Genomic DNA, 26,836 nt, shown 5'->3' with positions numbered 1-26,836 from the left:
ACTGATTCAATCTCAATATTAGTTATAGATATATTCAGATTTTTTATTCCTTTCTGATTAGATTTGGTAGGTTTTGTGTTTTTTTTTTAGAAATTTGTTCATTTCATCTGTATCCAATTTGTTGGTGTATGGTTGTAATTACTACTCTCATTATATTTTTATCGTATTTCGGTAGAATCAATAGTAATGATCTCATTTTCATTCCTGATATTTGTAATTTGAGTCTTCTCTGTTTTTTTCTTAGGCTATCTAGCTTAAGGTTTATCAATTTCGTTGATCTTTTTGAATAACTAACTTTTGGTTTCATTGATTATTTTTTCTATTGTTTTTCTATTCTCTATTTCACTTATCTTTGTACTAACTTTTCTTATATCCTTCCTTTTGCTAGTTTTGGGTTAAGTTTTTTTTCTCCCCCCTAGTTTTTTAGGTTGTTGACTTGAGTTCTTTTTTTTTTTTTTTTAATGTAAGAATTTATAGCTTTATATCCCCTCCTTAACAATGCTTTCACTGCATCTCATAAGGTTTTATATGTTGTGCTTTAATTTTCATTCATTTGAAAGTATTTTCTAATTTCTCTTGTGATTTATTCTTCAATCTATTGACTGTTTAAGAATGTATTGTTTAAATTTCACAGTTTTGTGAATTTTTCAGATTTTCTTTTGTAATTGACTTCTAACTTTATCCCATTGTGATCAGAAAAGTCACTTTGTATATCTATCTTTGTGACTCTAAAGACTTAATTTGTGGCCTAAAAGATGGTCTGTTCTAGAAAGTGTCCTATCACACTTGAGTAGAATTTGTATGTTATTGTTGTATAGGTTGTTGTGTGTGAGTCTGTGAGATCTAGGTGGTTTATGGTGCTGAGTCCTCTATTTCTTTACTTATCTTCTATCTGGTTGTTCCATTCTTTTTTTTTTTTTTAATATATTTTATTGATTTTTGTACAGAGAGAAAGGGAGAGAGATAGAGAGTTAGAAACATCGATGGGAGAGAGTCATCGATCAGCTGCCTCTTGCACACCCCCTACTGGGGATATGCCCGCAACCAAAGTACATGCCTTGACCGAAATCGAACCCAGGACCTTTTAGTCCCCAAGCCAACGCTCTATCCATTGAGCCAAACCGGTTTCGGCTGGTTGTTCCATTCTTATGAGTAGGGTATTTTGATTCCTCCAACTATTATTATAGAACTATTCCCTTTTTCATTTTTTCAGGTATTGCTTTATATATTTTGATGATCTGTCATTAGATGCATAAATGCTTATAATATTGGTATCTTATTGCTGTATCAAACCTTTTATAAATCTGTAATGTCATTCTTTGTCTCTTATAACCTTTTTTCACTAGTATAGTCACCCCTAATTTACATAGAAAGTCTTTTTCCCCATCTTTTCTTTTTCAACCTGTTTGTGCCCCTGAATCTCAAGTGCATCTCTTAAGACAACATATAGTTCGGCTATGTGTTTTCACCAATGCCAGTCTCTGACTTTTGACCAAAAAGTTTAGTCCATTTATATTTGAAGTAATTACTGATAAGAAGGGAGTTCTGTAATTGTGCCATTTCTTATCTGTATGCCTTATGGTTTTGTCCCTCATTTTCTGCATTCCTGTCTTCTTTTGTGTTTAGTTGATTTTTTTTTTTTGCAGTGTAATATTTAAGTCATTTCTCATTCTCTTTTGCATATATCCTATGGCTATATTTTGTGTAGTTACCATGTGAATTACTTTTAACATCTTAAAGTTATATATTCTAAATAGAATTTATACAAGCTTAGGTAATAGTTCTTCAACCTGATTTGTTTGTCCATATTTACCGGCAATAGAAAGTTTCCATATTTGAATTAACTAGTTAATAACTGAGTGATTTCATATTCTTAAAATATGCTACCTGGAAAGTATATGTACCCAAGAATTGCACAGAACAGTTAAAAAAATCAGAAGCAGATAATATTGTTTAAATGAGGAGAGAAAAGGAAAGAGGAAATTAATGAATGATAAAAAAGAAGCTGATGCCAAAATAGGGAACATTATTTGAGTTAGGGAACCATTCTCATGTGGTTTTGTCATAATGTGATAGGGTTTTAGATAATGTCTTAATAATAGTATGACATCCTTAATTGGACTCACATTTAATTACGTTAATTGAGGGAACAGATTTGGAATGTTCATGATTATTACATTTCAATTAGGCCTGAAAACTTCAACTGTGAATGAATAATGAGAATAATGAATCTTAATTGGCTATACAAAAAAAAAAAAAATCATCCAGTGTAAAGTGTAATTCAAGCTATTTCTGCAGTATGAACATGTTGAATTGGAAGCAGATGCAGTACTCATATCTATTAGAAGCAATATGGTGTTGTGGTTGAAGACTCAGACTGGTGCTGGGTTCCAGCCCCAACTCCACATGGGTGAGTTACTTAAACTCTTTTGCCTCAGAGTTGTTATCTGTAAAAGGTGATGATGTTAATGATAGCACCTACCATATGTACTTGATTCCCTTACTAATCCTTACTAAATTTCTCCTTCTCCTTTCATTTATATCCTCATGTGAATTAGGAGATTGAACTAGATGGTCTAAATTTCTAAGTGTAGGAGTGGAACTCAGAAAAGGGAATTGAAAAGATTGTGTCCCATGGAGTATTGTAAAGGTAAAAAAGATACTAAAGCGAGGTTATAGACAGAGAAGGCCTAAGCTTGGAATAGTTGGGGTTTCATCACAGTAGAGATACTTTAACAGATTGAATAACAATGTTGGCATTGGAGAAGCCCTCACAATAGCATGGCTCGACTCATTTTAGAGAAGGGAATCATCCGTTTATGTTCTCCTCCCCCCATTTCTTCTGTTGTCACTATTAGTAGCTCACTAAGAGCCTCCCCAAAGGAATTTCTTCTGAGTGTTCTGTTAGAGACCAGCTTTAATTTTGTGAAAACACAAGTGTTTTTCTTGACATTGCTCCATGTGGGTGAAGCAGACCTTTGAGGAAGCTGATAAGAATGGTGATGGCTTATTGAATATTGAAGAGATACACCAATTGATGCATAAACTAAATGTCAACCTACCCCGAAGAAAAGTCAGACAAATGTTTCAGGTACGTTTTTGACAATCAAGTTGGCCTTAGCTAAAATGCACATGAGTGGTTATTTGTTTGTCCATATTTACCGGCAGTAGAAAGTTTCCATATTTGAATTAACTAGTTAATAACTGAGTGATTTCATATTCTTAAAATATGCTACCTGGAAAGTATATGTACTTTTTAAAGGGCTATTTTAAAGGGCTATTTTTTGGGGAAGCTAATATTACCTGCTGTGTATTGCTTTGTTTTTCTTTGATGAAGAGAGACATTTTGTTCCTTCAAGGGAAAAACACACTTTCATTTATAATTTCACTTCCTAAACTGCCTTGTTGCTGTTTTCAGAGAGTGATCATAAGCATCTGACCTGACAAATAACAGAGTAAATGTGATCAAGTCTCCTAGAGAGGGTGGCAATATCTCACCTGTCCACCTCACAGACTGTTGTGAGGATCAGAATAAAGACATGAAAAAACAATTGCACTTGTTGAAATCCCCAAGAGTCCTTCCTCTGTTTTGTTTTAGATGAGTTTAAAATTCAGAATCCATAGGACTTAGAAGTGCTGTATCACTGCTACTCTTTAGGGAGCTCTCCCCAAGTTTCTTCAACTGCCTGTTGGTATTAGATGAGATGCTCCTTTCCTGTTGGTAATTCCTTGAGAAAAAAAATCCTTGGGACCAAACTTAGCCCTCCATATAATGTGTAGATGTCAGCTCTGCTAAGTTTGAGTTAGTGTGAAGACAATGTTAGATTATTAGTAACTAGAGGCCCCATACACGAAGATTCGTGCAAGAATGGGCCTTCCTTCCCCTGGCTGCCAGCACCACCTTTGCTTTGATTGAAGCCACCTTTCCATGATGCCCAGAGGCCCCGAGCAGCAGAACGCCTGTGTCGCTGCCATGGCAATGACACAAGCATCCCGCCTCTGGCCACTCGGTGCCTGTGTATGCAATACAACCTGCCATCTTTGTTGGGTTAATTTGCATATTTATTCCTGATTGGCTGGTGGGCATTGCAAAGGTATGGTCAATTTGCAACTTTCTCTTTTATTAGTGTAGATTACTGGGATATGAATTCAGGAAAGGCTCTTCTTTGGAGGTAAGTCACATGCATAATCCATGATTTGCAATGGTTTTCTCATTGACTACATAGGTGGTATTTTGTACCTCTAAAAAGAAGTATAGGGGGTAAGTATTTTATGATGTTTTGTGCTTTGTTTTCTAACCACTTGTCCTTAGAGGGGGTTAGGGCAGAAACAATGAATAGAAGGTGGAGGCTGGCTTCCATCTGTGATCTCTACAGTGGTCCTGTCATTTGAAACTCTAGGCTGGATATGGTCTGCATTGTGGGGAACTTGGTCCCAGTGCACCAGAGAACAACCTGAGAGGAAGGAATGAGATATGCTGTAGAAGAAATCCCAGAGATAGAGTGAGGGACTTTGGAATGGGTTGTCATGTATTTTGTGATTTCTCTTTAAACTGTGTAAAAAGATTTGCCATGTTCCTGGCTCTCTCTGTGACATCTCACTTTTGTCCTGTTGTGAACTCCACATCCCCATCTGAACCTTTCCGTAGGAGGTGTTCATAGTACTGAAGAGGTAGCTGCTGATTGAATCAGAGCGGCCAAGCTTAAAAAAAGGAGGGTAAAGTTTATGTCTACAAAAATAATAATTTTCTTGGTACTTTTTGGAAGATAGGGAAGAAACATGAGATATTGATCTATTTTTACTTCTGTATTTTTCCACTTCAGACACCTTTTATGTTTAATGCATCAAGCAGTTTAGAGGGTGAATCAGGAAATGTGTATGTCAAAGGTCTCTGGGCTCACAGTAAACCCTTTAGAGAAGTTTTAAGAAAACATTAAAGGTCTCTTTTTATGACATTTGATTTAAAGAACTGATCAGGCCAGAAGTGAGTGGAGAAGCTGTTGAGCCTGCTGCTGCATGTAGAACATTGCTGCTGGGCCTTGCTTCTTGTAGGGTTCTGTAAGTACTTATGGTGGGAGAATCAAGGATCTTAGTATTATTTCAGGAACATTCTCTCTCTTAATTTTTACTGAATTTTGTTAATAAAGACATTAAAGCCTCCCTAACATTTTCTTTGATTATTTATTCCAATGCAAGATTCAAGTGATTTTTAATATTTATTTATTTATTTAAAAAATATATTCTTACTGATTTCAGAGTAGAAGGGAGAGGGAGAGAGAGAGATAGAAACATCAATGATGAGAGAGAATCATTGATCAGCTGCCTCCTGCATGCCCCCTACTGGGGATTGGGTCTGCAACCAGAATTGAACCCAGGGCTCTGGTCCATAGGCCAATGCTCTATCCACTGAGCCAATCATTTAATGTATAGATAGCTTCTTTTGAAGTCTTTGATGCTATGAATTAAACATCAGAATTTTACTATTCTTAATTTCTTAGGCATATATAAGGAAGTCTTGAAAAATATTTCATCTCTGTAGCCAGGGTTAGATATTTTGAAACAAAATTATGGAAGAAACATGACCATTAGACCTAATTTCTTAGGATCCAAAAACTCTACAACCAGGAGCCTCAAACACCCAAATTGATATTCCATGGACCAGTCTATCTCTACCTTTAAAGTGACAGAAGGCAATGGCAATCAGCCTCACAAAGAAACTTGTGTATGATTAAATATTAGTCAAAGCGTTTGCTCATAAAAGCTTTGACTTTCAAATCTATGTTTAAAATCATATCACAGCTGCCTGTGCTTCACAAAATCTAGTATTTCAAAATGCCATTGATTCCTTGTCAGTTTTTGTTCAGTTGCAATTATGTACATGTAGAATGAAGAAGAGCATGTAAATGGATTGATTTTTCATGATATATTCCCAACAGTTTTATGGTTTTATGACAAAATCATTCAATCAGAAGGAAGATACATGGTGAAAGATTCTTTCTTAATAATTGCTAGAAACAAATAATTTGAACTACCAATCCGCGCAGATGGATTTTTCAGATTTCTGTGGAATAAAGGCAGGGAGATACCCATGATGCTGATGGCTGTAAGAGCTGTAAGTGAATGATGCAGAATCAGCAGAGCTTCTGTCATAGATAAATTTATACATGATTGAAAAGCAGCTCAGAAAGTGATGAGAGACTGGCATTTTTTTTTTATGTGTTTAGTGTGTCTTCTCTCTTTTGTTTATGATAGCTTGGACATATGATAGCTTTTTCATTAGTTTCTTCAAAAGATCAGCTTTTGGTTTAATTGTTCACCTTTGTTCTGTCCATTTGTTTTCTATGTCATTGCTTTCTGCTTTTGCTTATAATTTATTTCTATTTTTCTTTAGCTTATTTTTTTCTAGATTTTAAGTTGAATTATTAACTTCTCTATTGTTTAATTTACTTTGCTTTCAAATAAATTGAAAACTTCAAGTTTCCTCTATTGCTTTCACTTCACACAAATTTTAATACGTGATGCATATTTTAATATGTGGTTCACTTCTATATGTTTTAGTTTCTGTTTAGAAGGGTATTATGTTGTTCTGACACACAGTGGTTTTTTTTTAACTTTCTTTGTTGATTTATAAATTTACAGTTCTGAGAGAAATTAGTTTTTAAAATAATCTTGATTCTTTATAATTTGTGATGTTGCTTGTGGCCTAATAGATAGCTAATTTTAAAACTGATCCATGTGTGCTAGGAAAGAATGTTTACCATTTGTAAAATGTGCACTCTCTTTTTCATAGTAAATATTTACCAGCACTGAATTTCCTGTTTCAAACTCTCACCCTGACGTGATTTTAATGTGCCTCTTTCAGGAAGCTGATACAGATGAGAATCAGGGAACTTTGACATTTGAAGAGTTCTGTGTTTTTTACAAAATGATGTCATTGAGGCGGGACCTTTATTTGTTGCTCTTGAGCTACAGTGACAAGAAAGATCACCTAACTGTGGAAGAACTGGCTCAGTTTTTGAAGGTGGAACAAAAGGTATTATTAGACTACTGAGTTGAATGTTTACTTAAAAATATTTGTGAAAGATGCAAGGTTTTTTTTTTTCGGGTTGGATGTAGATATAGTTTAAATTTAGGGTAGAAGTAGAAACATCACAATTCCAAAAAAAATCTTTCTATGAGTTATTTAAAACGTGTTTCATCAGCTTTTTAAAGAGGGAATGATAAATTGAACACATATAATTTTTTACCTTAAAGATGTTGAGCATAGATATGTATATTTTTACACAAAGTAAACAATGGTAACTTACACATTTCATTTTAGTCACAATAGTAATTTTCTTTATAATAACAATGTAGCTAAGTATTTATTAACTATGACATAAATCCTAACTACCAATATAATTGATAGTTAGGATTTATGTCATAGTTAATAAATTGATAATTGATAATTTTTAAACTGATCCATGATAATTGGTAATTCTGATGGGAAATTGGCATTTGACCATATGAGAAGGTTAAGTAAATTAAGTCCTGATTAGCAAAGGGAATTCCTAAATATTGATAATTCTGATGGGAAATTGGCATTTGACCATATGAGAAGGTTAAGTAAATTAAGTCCTGATTAGCAAAGGGAATTCCTAAATATATTTAAATAAGATCTTTTAATATTGTGTCAGCTGAATTGTGGCCAAGTCTTGTTTTATTGCATATATATATATATATATATATATATATATATATTACCTTAAACTCTGTTTCTCATTAATTTTTTCTGTTTTTCCCAGCTTTACTGAGGTTTACTTGATGAATAAAAATAGTAAAGGTGTACAATATGAGGTTTTGATATATATGCATACATTGTGAAATGATGATCTCAATGCAAATTAACGTAATAGTATTCAACACCTCATATAGCTATGATTGTGTGTGTGTGTGTGTGTGTGTGTGTGTGTGTGTAGCAAAAATACTTAAGATCAGCTCTCTTAGCAAATTTTAAGTATATAATACAATATTATTAGCTATAGTTACCATGTTGTCCATAAGGTCTCCAGATCTTATTCAATCATTCAACATTGTCCTCCTACACTCCCAACCCTCCAGTCCTGGCAACCAACATTCTACTCTCTGCTTCTATCATATTGACTTTTTTACATTTCATATATAAACCAGATAGTAATAGCAAAAAGTTTTATCTAAATCAATTATCTTTCTGTGTCTCACATTTCACTTAGCATCATTCCTTTAGGATTTAAACATGTCACAAATAGCAGGAATGGTTTGATCAGTGGAACCTCTATAAAAAGAAACCCTAAACTAGTGGGGTGGGGGAAGCAGGCTGGAGAGTCCCCACTTGGTGAACACATAGAAATGCTTAGCGGCAAGGAGTCTTCACATATCCCCCTCTGTGCCCTATGCATCCTTCCGTTTGTCTGCTCCTGAGTGATACACTTTATAATAAACAAGTAATAATAAGTGAAGCACTTTCTGAATTCTGTGAGTCATTCTAGTGAATTTAGGAAACAAAGCCATAGGAAAGGACAAAGACTTTCCCTTTGATTAAACTTTAGGCAGCCTCTTGTGAGCGCTTTTTTAAAAAACCAGGCCCTGTCCTTGCACCTTGTCCCCAAAACTCAGCTGAAACAAGAATCCTGAAACAAAAATCAGTTAAACCAGAACCATCTGATCACCCTCCACATCTGAAAAAATTCCTGATCTATGTTCTCCACAAGGTGTTACTTGCCTGCCTCCAGCAAGAACTTGATTTGGTCAATTCAGCAAGGATCCCTCTTATCCCTGATGTTTTCTCCACCAAACCCCACCCTGCTCCTTGGTTACAAATCCCCACGGGTCCATCCTGTATTTGGAATTGAATCAGTTGTATACTGAGCTTTCCCTTATTGTAGTACACAGTGATTAAAATCTTCTTTTACTGCTCTAACTACTGGTTTTTCCTTGACAGAACCCCCAAATTGTAGTAGGGTAGGTAGAAAAGGGGATAACCTGACACCTCATTTGTGGCTGGTGTCTGACCTGGGAGCAGACCATGGACTAAGCTCTTAACCTGTGGGCCTAATGGTAACTCTCCATAGTTAGTGCGCCCGGTTAATGTCAGACAATCAGGGAGTTGGTTGGTGTAGGAAAAGACACTAGACCTGGTAATATTTTACTTTGCTCCATTACCTCAATCTCATACATTTTAGGAATAACAGATTCAGATTTTGTAATTTTGTTGTTGCTTTTTAAAGGATGAAACCAGATAGTAATAGCAAAATGTTTTATCTAAATCAATAATTTTAATTAGTTTGGTAATTTGGCAAAGGCAGAGATGCCCTATTAATGTCAGCAATAAGACAGGTAGAAAATGGGAACAGACTGATGAATCTCAGAGGGAAGGTGAGGATGGGAAGAGATTAACCAAAGAATTTATATGCATACATGCATAACTCATGAACACAGATAGTAGTATGGTAAAGGCCTGGGGTGGGGGGAGGGCTGGGCTAAAAGGGGCCAATGAGGGTGAAAAGGGGTACATTGTCTTACTTTCAATAATAAAGATTAAAAAAAAAAAAAGAAATTGGGAAAGGCGTAATTTAAAAAACAACAACACTAAGATAATGTGGCCTTTCTACATTTCTACTTCTCTGTTTCCTGCAATTATAACTACTCTCCATTCTCATCTGAAGAGCACTTCATAGCAAAGTGGAATGATCATTAGACCGGGAGCCCACAAGGCCTGCATTCCACGCCCTGTAAACTTTATTGGTTGGAAACTCTTAGGCAGATAAATCAATATGGTTTCTGAGTCTGGTTTCTTGATCTGCACAAAGGGGAGCTGACATCTCCCTTCCCTATCTCACAATGTCAAATTGAAAACTGATTGGAACGATGACTGTGAAAACCCTTTGACAGATATTCACAAGCTCAGCAATGTGAGAAATTAAAATTAAAATGTTTAAAGCTACTGACTTTCATTTCAGTTGGGTTAGTGGAATCAACCTAATCCATTCGAATAGCAATAGTGGATGTCATTTGCTATTGGGCCCGTGTGTCTTCCCTCCATTTGGTTATAGTGACATTCAACCAGTGAATTTTATTTGGGGAAAATAGAAGCCAGTGTTCTGTGACATCTGCCCCTTGCGGATGTATCCAGTTTAATTTTCTAAATTAGCTAGAAGCTGCATATGGGCATAACCTGAAAAAAAAAATACATCAAGAGGCATAAACCATAAATGAAAATATTAATGTCCTGAAACTTTAAATTTATATGTGGTCAAATATATCAAATATTATAAAATATGAAGTACAAACTGGGAAAATATTTCTAATATATAAAAGAGAGAAATAGTGAACTTCTGTAATATGGATAGGTCTATCATAGGTTATTGAGGAAAAAAATCCAATAGAAAAATGGACAAAATATTTGCAAGTTATAAAAATTTCACAAAAAGTCAATAAACCTATGGAAAATGTTCACACTTCATAAGTTATTTAGAAATGCGAAATAAGACCAAGAGAGCAGATTTTACTCATCAAATTAGTAAAGGTTTGAAAAAGTACTACCCAAAATTATGTCCATTTCTTATATTTTTGGTGAAGTTATAGACTCATATAATCTTTTTACAGATCAGTTTACTTATCAAATTTTACATAATTTATTATACTTTGACCACTCCATTTTACTTTTATTAATTTATCCTAAAGAAATAATTGTGTATAGAGAAAAACTTATAAAGTTGTGCATTTCAGCATTCTTTAAAATAGAGAAAAATTGAATGTGATCTAAATCTGAGGCAAGAGAGACATTAATCCAGAATCTTGTGGGGTTTTGAGTTTTAAAACAGGATTTTCACAATGAAACACATCTGAGCCAATTTGATTCATATGACAATATGTCATTCATTCATTTCTGGTGGCATGAGATTGGTGTAGACACCACAGTATTAAATTTACTCTGTTGGAAATAAAATCTACTGCTGGCCACATATGCCATCAAGGATTATGTGAAATCATTCACCCATGGGTCAGATTTTTATTTTACTGAGGCTCCCTGAAAATTGAGTTTATGTCTTTGACAGTTCTAAGTGCTATTTGATTAGGACTTTCATCTGTAAAATGTGCATGTATTAAAGGAAATTTTTACTCTTTTATATCCTTGGAGAAGTGCTAGTTAAGCAATAAGCTACCTGGCTGAGGTTTTTCTTGCATCTACAGATAAGGATCATGGACACCTACCAGTCTGTGTTTTCAAAGTACTAGAGCTGTTTGAGTTTATTCATTTCATTTTCCACTTCCCCTCCCCCGTGTTTGCCAAAACATAACCAACCTGTCTCTCCAGAGTTCGGTTTCTTGGCACTGGGGGTGCATATGTTTTGTGTTCAATCCTTTTGAGATTTTTGGTTCAGGAGTGATCATTTGATTGAATTCTCCCATCCTCCTTGACAATGGTTTTTTTTTTTTTTTTTCCCCCTAAGGACTAAGAAGAGAGGAAGGGAGGGCAGAAATGTTGAAGCATCCTTATAGTTTGAAAAACCTCCTAGTTAGTAATTAAGAGCAAAGGCTAACTGCATGTGTAAGACAAAAGCAGATTTCTTTTCATGCATTTCTTTCATCTGAAATATGCATGGGGGTGTTAATTCCAGGGGCATTTTCAGGGCTTTTCTGATCCTGTACTAGAGGGTCCTTCTCTTCTGTAACTTTGTTTATCTGACATAAACTTGTACATCATGTTTTTGTGGTTGTTCTACCAGTTGCTCCCTTTTCTTCTTTGTTCTGAGAGAGAATAAGTTTCTGTTGTTTTAAGCCACCAAATTTGTGGTAGTCTGTTACAGCAGCCCTAGGAAATGAACACACCAATCCATGAAAGCGAGACCTAAAGATATTTACATCAAAAGTCTCTTAATAAAATAGTCTGGCCAGAGAATGCCACAGTGAAGCCCACGAGTCAGGAAGCTCTATTCATGAATATAGAGCATCCAACTAGTTTTTATTGCCATAGTTTAAATATGTTTTTATTTTTAAAAAATATATGTTTGTTGATTTCAGAGAGGAAGAGAGAGGGAGAGAGAGACAGAATCATCAATGATGAGAGAGAATCACTGATCAGCTGCCTCAGCTCACAACCCGGGCATGTGCCCTTCAGTCCGCTGGCCAGGGCTCTATCCACTGAATCAAACTGGCCAGGGCTAAATATGTATTTAAATAGCCAATTTAAAAAATAGGTTTTAAATAGCCAAGGCTTATGACATATTTGAGAAAAATCTCTACTATAAAGTGAAGAGTCTAAGGCAAGCAAATAGAATCAAGAAACTTGGAGGACATTTTTAAAATGGACAGAAGATACAGAGGAAGAAAAGAGCAATAAATGTTTTAGAACATAAAGTTGAGAACATTGCCTGTAAAGAAATAGAGAATAAAGAGGAAAGAGAAGGAAATTAGTAGATTGATCCAGAAGGTGCACTTTCTGAATAACGGGAATTATAAAAAACAATAAGAAATAAAAAGGAGGAAATTATCAAATAAATAGTACAAAAAATGATAAGCACCAAAAGATAGTAATCTCTAGATAGGCAGGGCTTGCTGAGTGCCAAATCATAGAGAAATTTTGCAAGGCCAAGGATAAAGTAAATATTTGTGATAGGGTCTTAACCAAATGTAGATGAATTGCAGCAATTAAATTTTAAAAAAGTATTCTATAAGAAAAGAAACAATCATATAACACACTCAGTGTTCAACATTTGCATAGACAAACAGTTTACACAGTGAATAGTAATTTAATAAAAATTAAGATATAATCATATTGGGAAGATGGGCAGAGGGAGAAAGCCAGTTTTGTTGGTCAAAAGAGCTAAGTTTTTACCTAACACATAAATAGTTAATAGATAATGTGTAAAGTATATAAAATAAAAAATAGCATCATTTACATAACTATTAAGAGTATATTAGGAATATGAAGACTCATTCCACAAGGAAAGCTAGGAATGTTGGCATTTTTAGCTCTGCAATGTACTTTTGGGTATGGGTGTGTGTGTGTGTCTGCTTTTAATCTAAGTATTTTTGTTTTGACTTTTTAAATTAAGGATGTGATACTTTAAATATCTACACATAGATATTTAATTCTTTGTTTAAAGTATTGCATATAGTATTACATATCTCTCCTTTCCCCCTTATTGACCTCTCATGGCCACTCCCACCCCCCAGCACATGACCTCACCCCCCTAGTGTCCGTATCCATTGGTTATGCTTATACGCATGCATAGAAGTCCTTTGGTTGATCTCCCCTGCTTTCCCTCTGAGTTTTGATGGTCTGTTCGTTAGTTCTCTGTCTCTGAATCTATTTTTGTTCACCAGTTTATGTTGTTCATTAAAAAATATTTTTATTGATTTCAGAGAGGTCACTGGAAAAGCTTTGCTAGAAAACTTGCAAAGGGTCTGGGAATATGATTTTTTTTTGCTAGCATATTTTGCTTTGAGTTTTGAACTAGTAACATGTTCTTGCTCATCTGCAGTTAGCTCCATTCCAAATAATTGCAATATAAACTCAGTCTTTTTACTTTGTGAGAGGTTATTTATCTTGTGGACTGTATGTGATGAATCTACTTAGTGGGCAGCAGACAAATTAATGATGCTCAAAGCCTGCCTTGGTCAGTAGAGTTCCTTGCAGATAGCATGGCTTCGTTTATTTATGGCAATTTCAAATGGTGTCTGGTAATGTAGGCCTCTGAATAAAGTAAGAATTATAAATTTTATGCAAAGGATGAATTATATATTATGTAGCTAGTTTGGGGGGGAAAGAAGTATTCTGTGTCCTTCAAATAGGAAAAAAAAAAAAAAAGCCACATACCAGAACTTTTTCCCCCATGAAAAAAAATTAAATGCTACTAAATAGACTGTTTAGAAAAATTAGATTTTGCTAAGAGATAATATAATTTCTGAGAGGTACCACTGTAATATGAAATACTGGCTCACAAGATTAGCCTCCTCTATCACTCTTCATTTTAAAGATCACTGTTAAACTATGGGGCTTAATGGAGTTTTGATCAAATATCACATCCTTTGTTTGCTACTTAATTAAAGAAATTATTCCTGAAGAGTTTACTTTTCCCAGTGACACTAAGTATGTAAGGTTCATGCAGCAACCTTGAGGCCGACTCAGCCTTTTGGTGCCTCCCATTAATATTCTTACAAATATTAATTCACTTAATCATCACAGCTACCTTATAAGGAAGCCACAGAGAAAGCAAGTGACTCATTCAAGATCACACCGTCAATGACAAGCAGTCCAGCTCCAGAGCTTTCTGTTACAGAAGCCTAGCCATCTCACCTAGCTTTTTGTTTGTTTTTTCTTGCTAACCTTTGTGTTCCTGAATCAATATGACAGGCTGCTCTCATGATTCAGTGGAAGGATATATACAGATAATGCACGGGTAGATTTACCTACAACACTCTGTTTTGGTAAAGAATAATTTTCTTTCAACATAAATTTATGGTTAGCAAACTTCAGTGTCTGCTTTTGCACATAGCTACTAGCTCACAGTGAGTGGATTTTTGGCAATGGATTTACATTGATTATTAATTCTATTTAATTAATTTTATTGCTTCATAGAGCACATTTTTCTAGTAGTGGAAGGGTTATTTTCACTGATTGAATGTGAAAGATACAAGGAAGATTGAGATCATGATCTTCTGCAGAGATAAAGTGGATGTACATTAGTAACTACAAACACTACAAACACCTTCATTAACCCACTTTGCACTATGCTTTTTTAGTGTAGAGCTGTGGTCGGCAAACTGGCTCATGAGCCACATGCGGCTTTGGCCCCTTGAGTGTGGCTCTTCCACAAAATACCACAGCTTGGGCCAGTCGTCTATTTTGAAGAAGTGGCATTAGAAGAAGTTTAAGTTTAAAAAATTTGGCTCTCAAAAGAAATTGCAATCACTGTATTGTTGATATTTGGCTCTATTGACTAATGAGTTTGCTGACCACTGGTATAGAGGAACACGTATCATGAAATTTCAGGTACTTGACTAATGTTCTGTTTTGTTTAGATGAATAATGTGACAACAGACTATTGCCTTGACATCATAAGAAAATTTGAAGTTTCAGAAGAAAATAAGGCGAAAAACGTTCTTGGCATAGAAGGTAAAATAACAAAAATTCTTAATTTTGCATTTTTGAATTTATTTCACTAAGTTAAATTCTTGCAAAAATTTTAGGAAAAGAAACCAGAGAGATCTCTGGGATTACTGAAGATTCCAATACCTATTTTCCTACAAAGCAGATGCCATCATATTGCCATTTCTTTTACTTTTGCAATGACAATTTACATGTTTTATTCCTCGCAAGTCAATTTCAAGCCACTATGTATGAAGATACTAAGAAATATTTGGCCTTTTTTCAAATAGCTAATTTTGGGGAATAGCCTCAACCTGATAATTTTATGAAGGGAAATTAGGCCCTAAAATAAGTAATCTAGAAAACTAGGGACTTGAAAGTAAACATGTTTCTTAAAAACGTTGACAATGAGCCAGTTTTACCCAGTTGGTAGCAGTGGAGAGGTTTGTTGGAACCAGAAATCTCTTTAATACAACCATCTCATTTTATCATCGAGAAAAGTGAAGCTCAATGAAGTTAAGTAATTTGCCGACAGACAGATACTCAGAATCTAGATCCAAGGATCTTATATATAAATAGTATGATATGAACGTAGCTACTAGCTACATGCGTGTCTAAATTGTGTGTATGCAAAGTATGTAAGAAAATCAATTGCAAGCTTCTACTAAAGAAGAGAATCTTTATTTTTATTATTTTTTATATAAAAAAAGAATTTCAATAACAAAATAAATGAACTAGGGTTCAATATAATAACTAAGTTAAACTCAATGGCATTTTGTATTTTTCTGATGTTTGAAGTGTTTATTTAAACATTTCTTAAAAACATTGTAAAGTTCTGATTATGAAACTTTTCAAAAAATAAGAAAAAGAAGAAGAAGAAGAAGGAAGAAGAAGAAGAAGAAGAAGAAGAAGAAGAAGAAGAAGAAGAAGAAGAAGAAGAAAGAAGAAGAAGAAGAAAAAATAAGAAAAAGAAGAAGAAGAAGAAGGAAGAAGAAGAAGAAGAAGAAGAAGGAAGAAGAAGAAGAAGAAGAAGAAGAAGAAGAAGAAGAAGAAGAAGAAGAAGAAGAAGAAGAAGAAGAAGAAAAAGAAGAAGAAGAAGAAAAAATAAGAAAAAGAAGAAGAAGAAGAAGGAAGAAGAAGAAGAAGAAGAAGAAGAAGAAGAAGAAGAAGAAGAAGAAGAAGAAGAAGAAAAGAAGAAGAAGAAGAAGAAGGAAGAGGAGGAGGAGGAGGAGGAGGAGGAGGAGGAGGAGGAGAGAATCTTGCAGACAGAACAGATATCTTAGTGAAAGACCACTGGGCCATTTGCTGCCTTGAAGAGCCTGCAGAGCCATGATTCATCTCACCATTTTTATCATTGGCCTAGTCCCCTTGCTCCCAGGCTGTGTGGACAAGGGGTTTTTGGTGCCATGTACTTACTTCCTGAGGTTGAGAGTAATTAAAATGAAGAGGAATAATCAAAAACCATTTAAAGACAGCCAGAAAAAAAAAATAAACTGATTTGGACATTTGCTAAGAAGTGAATCTTTTCCTTGGTGTGGCCCCTAGAAGATGGATTAAACATGACTTCTAAGTTTTGTCCATAAGGAAAGGCATGAAGAAATTCTCCAGAGTCTCAGAGGATATTTACAGATAGAGTTTTACTATATGATTCTTGAAGCCTTGAAACAATTTACCCTAATAACCATTCCACTTAAGTACTTGTGAGTCATTCACGCGTTTATTTGTATATTAATGAATGCCTCTTCTACTTAGACATTGTGTTTTGAAAAACTGTAGAAAAACTGATAGGGTTTTCTACATAACCTTTAAGCATTATTTCAGAGTTATTAAATGTTCTGGCAATTAGCAACATCTTTGTAATCCAATTCATAGTTAAATAATCACACCCTAAATTTGGCCATGCTTATTTTTCAAATTTATTTAATAATCTATCAAATTGTTAGTACAGCATTCTACTGCTTAGTATAAATAATGCTTTAACATCGTGTCAGTCACCAATTAGGTCACACAGCATAATCCTAGCTTTAGCTCATAGTTACTGAATGGCTTTGTAGGAAACACACTCAATCAAAATTCTTAAAAAGTCTGTTTTTCTGTAGGTTATATTTAAACTGCTACTCCCAAAAGTCATATTCAAGCGTTTGGCATTACTTCACTCAACAAATCTTCTCATTGCTTCAGTGTTACCTGCCAAGGCCATTCTGAGGGTAATCACGAAGATAATCACTATGAACATATTTTGATCTCTCTTGTTCCTATTACAATCAGTCAAGTACTAGTACATATACTTTAAAGCTATAGTACTGCACTCTCTCTTCCAAAGGCTTCACCAGCTTCATGCGAAGTCCTGCTTGTGACATATTTAACCCATTGCACCATGAAGTGTACCAGGACATGGATCAGCCCCTGTGTAACTACTACATCGCATCTTCTCACAACACGTACCTGACTGGGGACCAGCTCCTTTCTCAGTCCAAGGTGGACATGTACGCTCGGGTGCTACAAGAGGGCTGTCGCTGTGTGGAAGGTATGTTCTTTGCCTGAGCTCTGGTTTGTGTTGTTGAACACGTCCTTAGTTATCTGTCAAGTCTACTATAAATAATGGAGACCTTAAAAATGTATGCACATTAATGACAATAATTTTCCTTCTATTATACTGTAAAATCTTTCTTAACTCATAATCTTCTCTGGCTTCTCCCTACTGTCAGTCAGGAGGGAGAGAGATCAGTGCTTGCAGTTGGGAAAAACACCTTTGGTTGCTGAAAAATTGTACTAACAATGAAAATTTTTCTAGTTAGGTATTTTTAATTCAATAGTGGGGAAAATAGTTCAAGATTGCTATTTGTTTTCAGAATACTTCATGGTCTATCAATCAGCCCAATTTTTTTCGATTTATAGTGGGTTCCTGGGGGTGAGTACACAGATGTAAGACATGGTTTCTATCTCCAAGACTCTGTAGTCTAGTAGAAGGGTGGAAGTTAAAAGCAATAGTACAGTATGAGAATTCCAGCAGTTGAATCATATACGTGGTAGAAAAGTATGACAAATCATGTAGGCTGAGAAGATAGACTTGGGTTAGTCATAAAGGGTTATGAGTGCTGTAGAGAGGAATTTCAACTTCAGCTTTTGGTATCTAGGGTCCAAGAGAGAGTTTTAATACTTATAGTGATATAATTAGGCTTGAAGTTTAGAAAGATTTCTTGGTCAACAGTGTAGGAGGAAACTTTTTTCGGATGTGTGTTTGGAAGAAGGGTATGAAGTTAGAGCAAATAAAATGATGGGAAGGCTATTGCAAAGATTCAAAGGAAGAGTTATAAAACCATGAACTAAGTGAGAAAGACTATTATATGGATATTTTAAAAAATAAACTTAATAGGACCTGGTGAGAGAAGTAAAGGATGTAAGGAATGAAAGGGAGAACTAGAATGAATGGATAGCACCACCACATACTATGGGGAATCTAAGGGGAAGAGCATTAACTGGTTCAGTTTTCCAATTGTTGAATTCATAGTGGCTTTGTCACATTTTTGTGGACATTTTCATCAGTCAGTTGGATAACAATATCTGAACTCAGTAGGAGCATCCAGGCAAGATAAAGGTTCCATAATTCTGAGCTGTATCTGTGGTAGTTAAAAATTATAAAAGTATACAGGATCACTAAGAAGAGTGGGCAGGAGAATGAGGCCTGAGGACTTAAACCAACACTTAGAAGTAGGAAGAGCAAGGGGATCCAGTGGGGACAACTAACACTTGGACCTAAGGGATTAAAATATCAGAAAGGAATGGTCAAAGATGTCCCAATCAACAGAAAGTAAAATAAGGTAAAGACTTAAGTGGCCAATCTGGTGTTTGAGAGCTGGGATGTTATAGTTTGGGTGGTGTGTTAATCAGAAGAAGGGAGCAGCTAAACTAGGTTAGTGTCTTAGCATTTTTCTGCATTAGAGAAGGAGTGGATGATACAGGGCTGGGAAGATTTTGAGATATGAAAGAGGATAAACTGTAGATAGAGGTTTGTTTTTAGAGGGAATAAAAAGGACAGGGATTTTTTTTAAAAAAGGGGTTCATGTCTGAATTTCTCTCTTTCTTTAAGGAACTAGGAGAGAGAATCATCTACTAAGTATAAAATGGGTGGAGGTTGGCTTGGGGGCTTAGAAAGATCAGAAACTTGCAGACGTCATCAGGTAATGTGTAAGGAGTTGTCAAGATCAGTTGGGAAAGCCCCAACTAATTTCAAAAATAGTCTTTAAAAAAATCAGCATGCTTGTACACCTTCCACCCTCTCCCCGGCAGATTAGATACAGGAGCAGTGTGGACAGATTATAGAATTGATCCAAGCTTCTGGATTTTTAGGTCTGATGAAATGTCTTCAAGGTGTTGGTTAGAGCTCTTTTAAATAATTGACAGTAAGCCCATGGGTCTAAGAAAGGAAGTGAAGTGAATAAAGGGCTACAAAATGAGGTTATGAGACTAGAAGACTCAAAGAGAAATAAGGAGAAAGTTGTCATCACACAAAAAACAAGAACAGAGAGTTATAATCACCAGGTAGGATTTTGGATGCAGTTAAAAGTGAGGCCAACTATATCCTGGGCATGCCAGGGGCTAGCATGAATGGAGTGAAGCCAGAGATTGTTGGAGTTGAGGAGATCAAAGCTAAGAGATTGAGTAGATTGCCCACGTGGATGTTTTAACTCACAAATGATGCTGACTAGGAGATTAAAAGTTAAAATATTAAAAGATGAAAAGTTAGAGATAAAAAAACTGTAATCCAGATATCTATAATAATAAAAGCGTAATATGCTAATTAGACAGAACAGCAGAATGACCATCCAGATGAAGCGGGAGCTGCAAGGGCTGAGCCCCTTGCACAAATTTCGTGCACCAGGCCTCTAGTAGAAGAATAATTGTTTAAATGTAGCAATAAAGTCCTAAAGAATGCATTCTGGTTCTTTGATTTATACAAAAATGAATCTGTGGAGAAAGGAAGTAGTGTCCTTCTAGCTAAGCTAGTTATTAACTGAGATAAGGAGGTTGAGGGAGAATTCCAAAAAGAGCCTGATAATAAAAAAGAGTTTGTCTTGATGGAATGAAGATTTCATGGATCAAATGGAAATTGCTTTTTGATGGGGATACACTGGGAGTCAACATGGACAAGAGGTTGTTCTTTGGGTGTTGGAGTAGCCTAGGGAAATGAATGAAGCAGTAAGGCAGTAAGGCAAGCCTGTTAACTGGATGGGCCTTCCTTTGTCAGATAGTTTCTGGCTTGGAGATTTTTCTGCTGTAAAAGTGTAAGATGTAATGTTATATATAAAACAGTAGTAAAGTTACAAAAGTAAATTAGCATATTTAAAAAGTGTATAGTCATTATAACTATTTGTGTACAGAACCATTAAGCTCACTACAGATTTAGCACTCTGGAAATAATGCTTTAAGACATAGCATTTTTGCTGTGGATTCAGAGTTCATCTCCAGACAACAGTGATTGACAAGTGAGTAACTTAAGCAACTAAATAATGGAGATGATCATACAATATTAACATAAAGAAAAAGCTTTCGAGCAACAAAAGGTCTTGAGGTGGCATTCTGCTCCTAGCCATTACTCTACCCTTTGTTCCCTCAGTGCTCAACAAGTTATACATGTCTGACAAGCATAGAGATACAGGGCAGGGGTGGGGATGGGGGAAGATGGCACACTCCATCCTAGTGTTCAGCTGCAGTAACATTCTTGGTTAGGATGTATATGGTGTCTTAGGGAAGAGTAATCAGTCAGACTTTCTTGGTAAAGTGGGCTTGTCAGAAAATCAAATTGATAACATTTTTTTACATGGCCTTTTATTCCCCTGATTTTCAGCCTGAATTGCTTAATAAATATGCATCTTCTGCCCAGGAGATTTTCACTCTCATTACAGAAGTGATGTTGCATCGCTGGTATAATCGGTTTACAACCTTTCCTGTTATCACTGGGAGCTCTATCAGGTGGAACGTTTTTAAGTGACATAAAGAGATGTCGTGTTAGCTGCTGCTCGGCCTTTAGAATTGACCAATCCTGTCAGAGTGCTTTCAGGGGCCTCTATTTTATGATCTGGTTGAAAAATGGGCCTTGGCTGTTTTGTGGCTACAGGGATTGGTTAGAAGAATTTGACCTTGCCAGCATTCTCATGACAGCATGAGCTTTTACAGCAAATCTGAATTACTGCCATTTGAACATGGTTACTGATACCACCTGTTAGGATGCCAGCACCATTGGGAGTGTTGTTATCTTCATACTAGAGGCCTGATGCACAAAATTTGTGCAAGAGTAGGCCTTCCTTCCCCCGGCTGCCAGCACCAGCTTTCCTCTGGCACCTGGGACAAAGGCTTCCCTCATAGTCTCGGCTTCATCTGGAAGAATCCACAAGAACATCTGGCTCAATTAAAATATTACACTTTTATTGTTATAGATTACTATAGATAACAGACAGTCAAGAAATCAGACCTAAAATTTAAACATTAGGCGAACCATCATTGGCAATGGATATTCTGCCTGTATGAAACTCTCAGCAAAGAGCACCTTTTATGATCAGTGTAGTTCTAAGAGCCATTTGTATGTGTCCATGATAGTCAGGTCAGGGATGGCATTGCCTTGTCTATGTTGCATTTTTTTTTGAAAAGATTAGTTTATTTGTGAGGAACCCTGTTATGCCCTTTCTCATCCAAAATGAGACTATAAATCAGAGTATAAATTGTTAAAATTCTGTATTTTTGAAACACCTGTTTATTCTTTCAACACCTATATCCAAAGAGCAATGAAAGAATGCCAAGTGTATGTCAAAGGATGGATGGAACTTCTTTTCTGAGAAGATGTTTTTGATATATTATCACCTGCATAGTGTGTTCTAAAACCTTTGGTCTTCTCAATAGCATATTTATTTTTAAACTTTGTTTCCAGTATTTTTATGCTATTAACTTGGAATGTTCTTTTTTTCTTTTATTTTCTCAATGTTTTCTCCTAAAAATATTTTAACAACTAATGCTTAATTGATTAATATAGGTAACTATATTAGGTAACAGAACCAATAGGAGATCTCTCTCTCTCTCTCTCTCTCTCTCTCTCTCTCTCTCTCTCTCTCTCTCTCTCTCTCTCCCTCTCTCTCTTTGTGTGTGTGTGTGTGTGTGTGTGTGTGTGTGTGTGTGTGTGTGTTTATTGTTTCTTTAGGAAACATCAGAATTTGCTTTTAAGGTCTCCAGTTGATTGGCTGAGACCCACCTCTCTCATTATGAAGAATTATCTGCTTTACCAAAAACTTATTGATGTATATGTTAATTACATACAAAAATATCTTTATAGCAACATTTAGACTGGTGTTTGACCAAAATGCTGCCAAGCTGACATATGACATAAACCATCAAATTACATTATGGTTATGGTGAACATGTTTTAGAAGGAAATGGAGATATTATTTTGAGATAATATAAAAAGAAAACCACACATATAGGAAATGTGTTACTAAAATAGAGAATAGCTTTGGTCCTGAACTGTGTGGCTTTAATCAAAAGGCAGTGTCAATTGGCATACCCTTAAGCCAGATCCAGCAGAATTACGTTTGGTTCACATTGTATTTTTAAAAATAGATTAATTGTCAATAGCTAAACTATGGAAAATTTCACAGCAATAGCACCTAGGTTTTGGATTTTTCTCAGATTTGGTAACCAGAGTGAGAAGTCATTTTCTCATTAGACATACGTTTGCTGTTGACCTACTAGTCTCATTTGTGTTACCTGCTAGGCTCTTGTTGGCATCTGAGCTTGTGACCCCCTTCCATCAGGGGGGCCAATGTCATGAGAACTGTCAAGGTTCTACAGAGAATCCTGCTTAACCTGGATTGGGATTTAGATAAACAGAGTGAAAGTGAAAGGAGGCAATTCAATGACCATCAATGAAAGAAGGGAGGGCATGAGGCAGGATTTGTATGTGAGGAAACTTGCCTACCTGGAAGAACAAGTCCGTGAGTTTGGGTGTAGGAGAAATAAGGTTGACTTGTCAGATAGGAGCTAGGATACTAATTAAGACAATACTAGATCCTTTAACTGTCAAAGCTAAAGTCTGTTTCCCTAAAACAACTGAAGTTCATTTCTTGCTTATATGAAATTCAAAACGGTTGCTCCTAATGGGTGAATCTTAGTGGCCAGGCTTTTTCTATCCTGTGGCTGTGCCACCTTCAACAATGGCTTCTAAGTCACAGGAGAAGAGAGAGCAGGAATGATTGTGTAGGGCAAGCATATCAAACTCAAAGGCTAACACGGGCCAAGTAAACAAGGTTTAAATTTACGTGGGCCGCAAAAAAACAAAAGCTTCAATTTTCATAGAAACCTAGTAGTTTTATTTTGATAGAGACATGCTGAATACAAAGGGCTGAAATAAATGAAAAATCATTAACATAAAATAATAGAACATTTTAATAAAAATTAATACTTTTTGAACATTAACTTACCAGACACTAAATAACTGCACAAATTAATAAGTGTAACGCGAATAAAGCTATTTTTTCTTCTTTTCTGAAAGCAAAATATTTCCTGTTGCACACACCAAATAATTCAGTACAAGACAAATGATCTGGCAATTGGCTGCTAAAGTATTCGTGGAGAGAAATGATGTGCCTGCATGTTAGGCGAGTAAGGGAAATGAATGCAACACGATTATAATCATCAGTCATTAGCAAATGTAGTTCGTTATTAATAATTATGTATAACAGGATATTGTAAAAATTAAGTTACAAAATTTTTATTAAAACGTTTCTTATATACCATTATATTGGCCACAAAAATATTTGTTGTGGGCCACATGCCACAAGGGCCAAAAGTTTGACATGCTTGGTGTAGGGCAAGGTTTTGTAGACCAGACCTAGGTGTGGTACCCACCATTTCTGCCTACGTTTTGATGACCACATCCCATTGCAAGGAAGACTGGTTAGTTGGTCCAGCCTGGGTGAAAGAGAAAGCAGGCTGAGTGAATGGCTAGCCAGTCCCTAGCACCAGATTTAGGGGCCTTGGGGTTAAGCAGGCAGGGGCTGCTGTAGGATATTTAGCATATATCTACTGGGTATATAATATGTGTTGGATGCTGTGTTATGTACCTGGCAGGCTTTTGAGCAAAAGGAGCAGTGTTTTGAGAAATGAGTCTGATAAAACAAGAGAAGGCAAACTCTAAGTCAGGGAGGATGGTGAGGAAGCCAGTGTCTGTCCAGTTTGGAGCCAATGAGATTGTCTATACACATAACAATATCAGTTTATCAATAACCATATCAGTTACTATGTGCCATATTCTAAGTAACTTTGTATGTACTTAATCACCACTAAGGCTTATGACCAAGTGCTATTGCTATTTTCCTTTTATAGATGAGAAAAGTAAGACTTTAAATGATTCAATCATTTGCCCAAATTCACATAAATCTTGGCAGGACCTGGGGATTTGAACTTAAGAAGTTGATGCTATTTTGTAACTACTGTAGAATTAATAAAATAGAAATAAATCTAAAGGAAATGTAATGGTTTTAAATAAACAATAGTGAAAATCCTTGTTATTGAGGTAGTCACTGTGACTTTTTGAAAGACCTTAGTAAACTGAAGAAATGAAATTAAAGAAACAACCTGTTAAGAAATATCACTGTCCTTGGAACACTTGATTGGATTCAGATCAATTTCATTTTCTTAAAAAAAATGTTTTTATTGATTTTAGAAAGAGAGAAAGGGATAGTTACAGAGGAAAACATTGATATGAGAGAGAAGTATCAATCAGCTGTCTCCTGCATACCCCCTACTGGGGATCAAGCCTGCAACCCTATCATGTGCCCTGACCAGGAATCAATCAGAGAACTTTTGGAGAATGAAACACTGCTCAAACAACTGAGCCACACTGGCCAGGGTGAATCAGATCAATTTCTAATGAGAGTTTATAGTACATGCTAAGCTGATTGTGAATATGACGCTTTTGTTCACGTATAAGCACTCACAAATTATCTTTAATTCCTTATTCTAATAAACACCTATTTCTCTGTTTGACATCCTCATGATCATAACATGGTATATGTATAATCTCAAAAAATAAAATAACATTTGTCTGATGTTTCCAGCAATATTAGTAAATGTCAGAAACTTTTGGTTGTTGATGTGAAGTTCTGTTTTTGGCAGTTGACTGTTGGGATGGCCCAGATGGAGAGCCAGTCGTTCACCACGGTTATACTCTCACTTCAAAAATCCCCTTCAGAGATGTTGTGGAGACCATCAACAAACATGCCTTTGTGAAGAATGAGTAAGTGTAGCAACACCCGGGAGGGAAACTAAGGAGACACATGGAGCATCGTCCAATGTAATGTGACTACAAAAGCACACACTTATCCTTGGAATAGTCATCTCTTTTTATTATTTTTTATATATTTCTTTATTGATTTCAGAGAGGAAGGGAGAGGAAGAAAGAAATAGAAACATCAATGATGAGAGAGAAGCATTGATTGGCCCCAACCTGCAATCCAGACATTTTGCCCTTGGCTGGAATTGAACCTTGGACCCTTCAGTCCACAGGCCGACGCTCTATCCACGGAGCCAAATCAGCTAGGGCTAGTCATCTCTTTTCTGCTACCCTGGTTCTCTCCTTCCAACCCAACAAAACATAAAACAAATATATGGGCTCTATGTACATACTTTCTCATGCTCCATTTATTCTGCACCCCATCCTGTCTCTAGACATTGCCTCTTCAAAGTGTGATCTTGCAAAGAGTGATCTCAAAATTTCTAAACCAGGGTGTACAAGAGTGTTTATAAAGTCTGGAAACATGGGTTACTATACATAGTAGTTTATTGATATTTTATTAAATTTCAGTAAAATAATATCTAGGTTCCAGACTTGCTGGATATCCAAATATGCAGTGTCTAGCTTACGTTAGCAGACCCCTCCTTGGTATATGATACTGTTGACTATTTTCTCCCTAATACTTGCTTTTTTTGGTTTCTAGTATAGCATTCTCTCCTCCATTGCTGTCATTATTTCTCACTCTCCTTTTTTGGCCTATGTGGTCTTCTATTTCATTTCATCATTTCTTTAATAGTCATTATTTCCCAAGTTGTTGCCCTTAGCCCACTTTTTTGGTTACTTGCCTAATCATACATCCAGAACTTCCCCCCCAAGTATCAGAACTATGTAGAAAAAATTCTTAGTAAACATTAATCTGCATATCCATTCTATAGGTACCTCAAAATTAGTATATGCCATTATTTATTCAAGTATTTATTTAGATATTTAATGGTGTCTACTCTAAGAAAGGAGCCACAACACTGAAAAAAAAAAATAACACTTCTAACATCAGGCAGCTTATCCCCTAAACTTAACTTACTATCTCACTCTGCCAAACCTACTCTGGCTCTGTATTTTTTTTTTCCAGTGGTAGCCCTATCTATCAGTGGCTTTAGCCAGAAATTGGGAGTCATTCTCAATTCAGCCAATTCTGTTCAATTCTACTTCCTAAATAACCCTTTGACTCTATTGCCTTCTCTTTATTTTCACTTCCCCTTTTGCTCATCTCCACACTGGTGCAATATTTCTCTCTCTGGGAATACAAGCAAGTTGTCTTTCTTGCCTTAAAGTCCCACCCAAAAGCTCCCTCTAGTACACAGATGTGTCTTCCATGCCCTTCAAAGCCTGGCTTCTTCCTTCTCTTCCAGTGTCTTCTTCCACGAGACTTAGGATTCTGCCTT

General features: G+C 35.8%; 1 protein-coding gene and 1 long non-coding RNA gene across 2 annotated transcripts in view; both read left to right on the top strand.

The window, feature by feature from the left end:
• The window catches only part of LOC311617530, a 537,075-nt gene that overhangs the window by 296,324 nt on the left and 213,915 nt on the right, over positions 1–26,836 (top strand). The window lies entirely within an intron of this gene.
• Positions 1–26,836, top strand: part of PLCH1 (phospholipase C eta 1) — a 132,762-nt gene that overhangs the window by 61,323 nt on the left and 44,603 nt on the right. The window contains 5 exon segments of the mRNA XM_084872090.1: positions 2,975–3,091; positions 6,863–7,033; positions 15,046–15,139; positions 17,436–17,639; positions 25,277–25,397. Of these exon segments, the coding sequence (XP_084728216.1) occupies positions 2,975–3,091; positions 6,863–7,033; positions 15,046–15,139; positions 17,436–17,639; positions 25,277–25,397 (707 nt within the window).

The sequence above is a fragment of the Pipistrellus hanaki genome, assembly GCF_964339955.1.
Source record: "Pipistrellus hanaki genome assembly, chromosome: 2".
NCBI lineage: Eukaryota > Metazoa > Chordata > Mammalia > Chiroptera > Vespertilionidae > Pipistrellus > Pipistrellus hanaki.
Note: the sequence above shows the minus strand (reverse complement) of the source record. Positions and strands in the feature narration are given on the sequence as shown.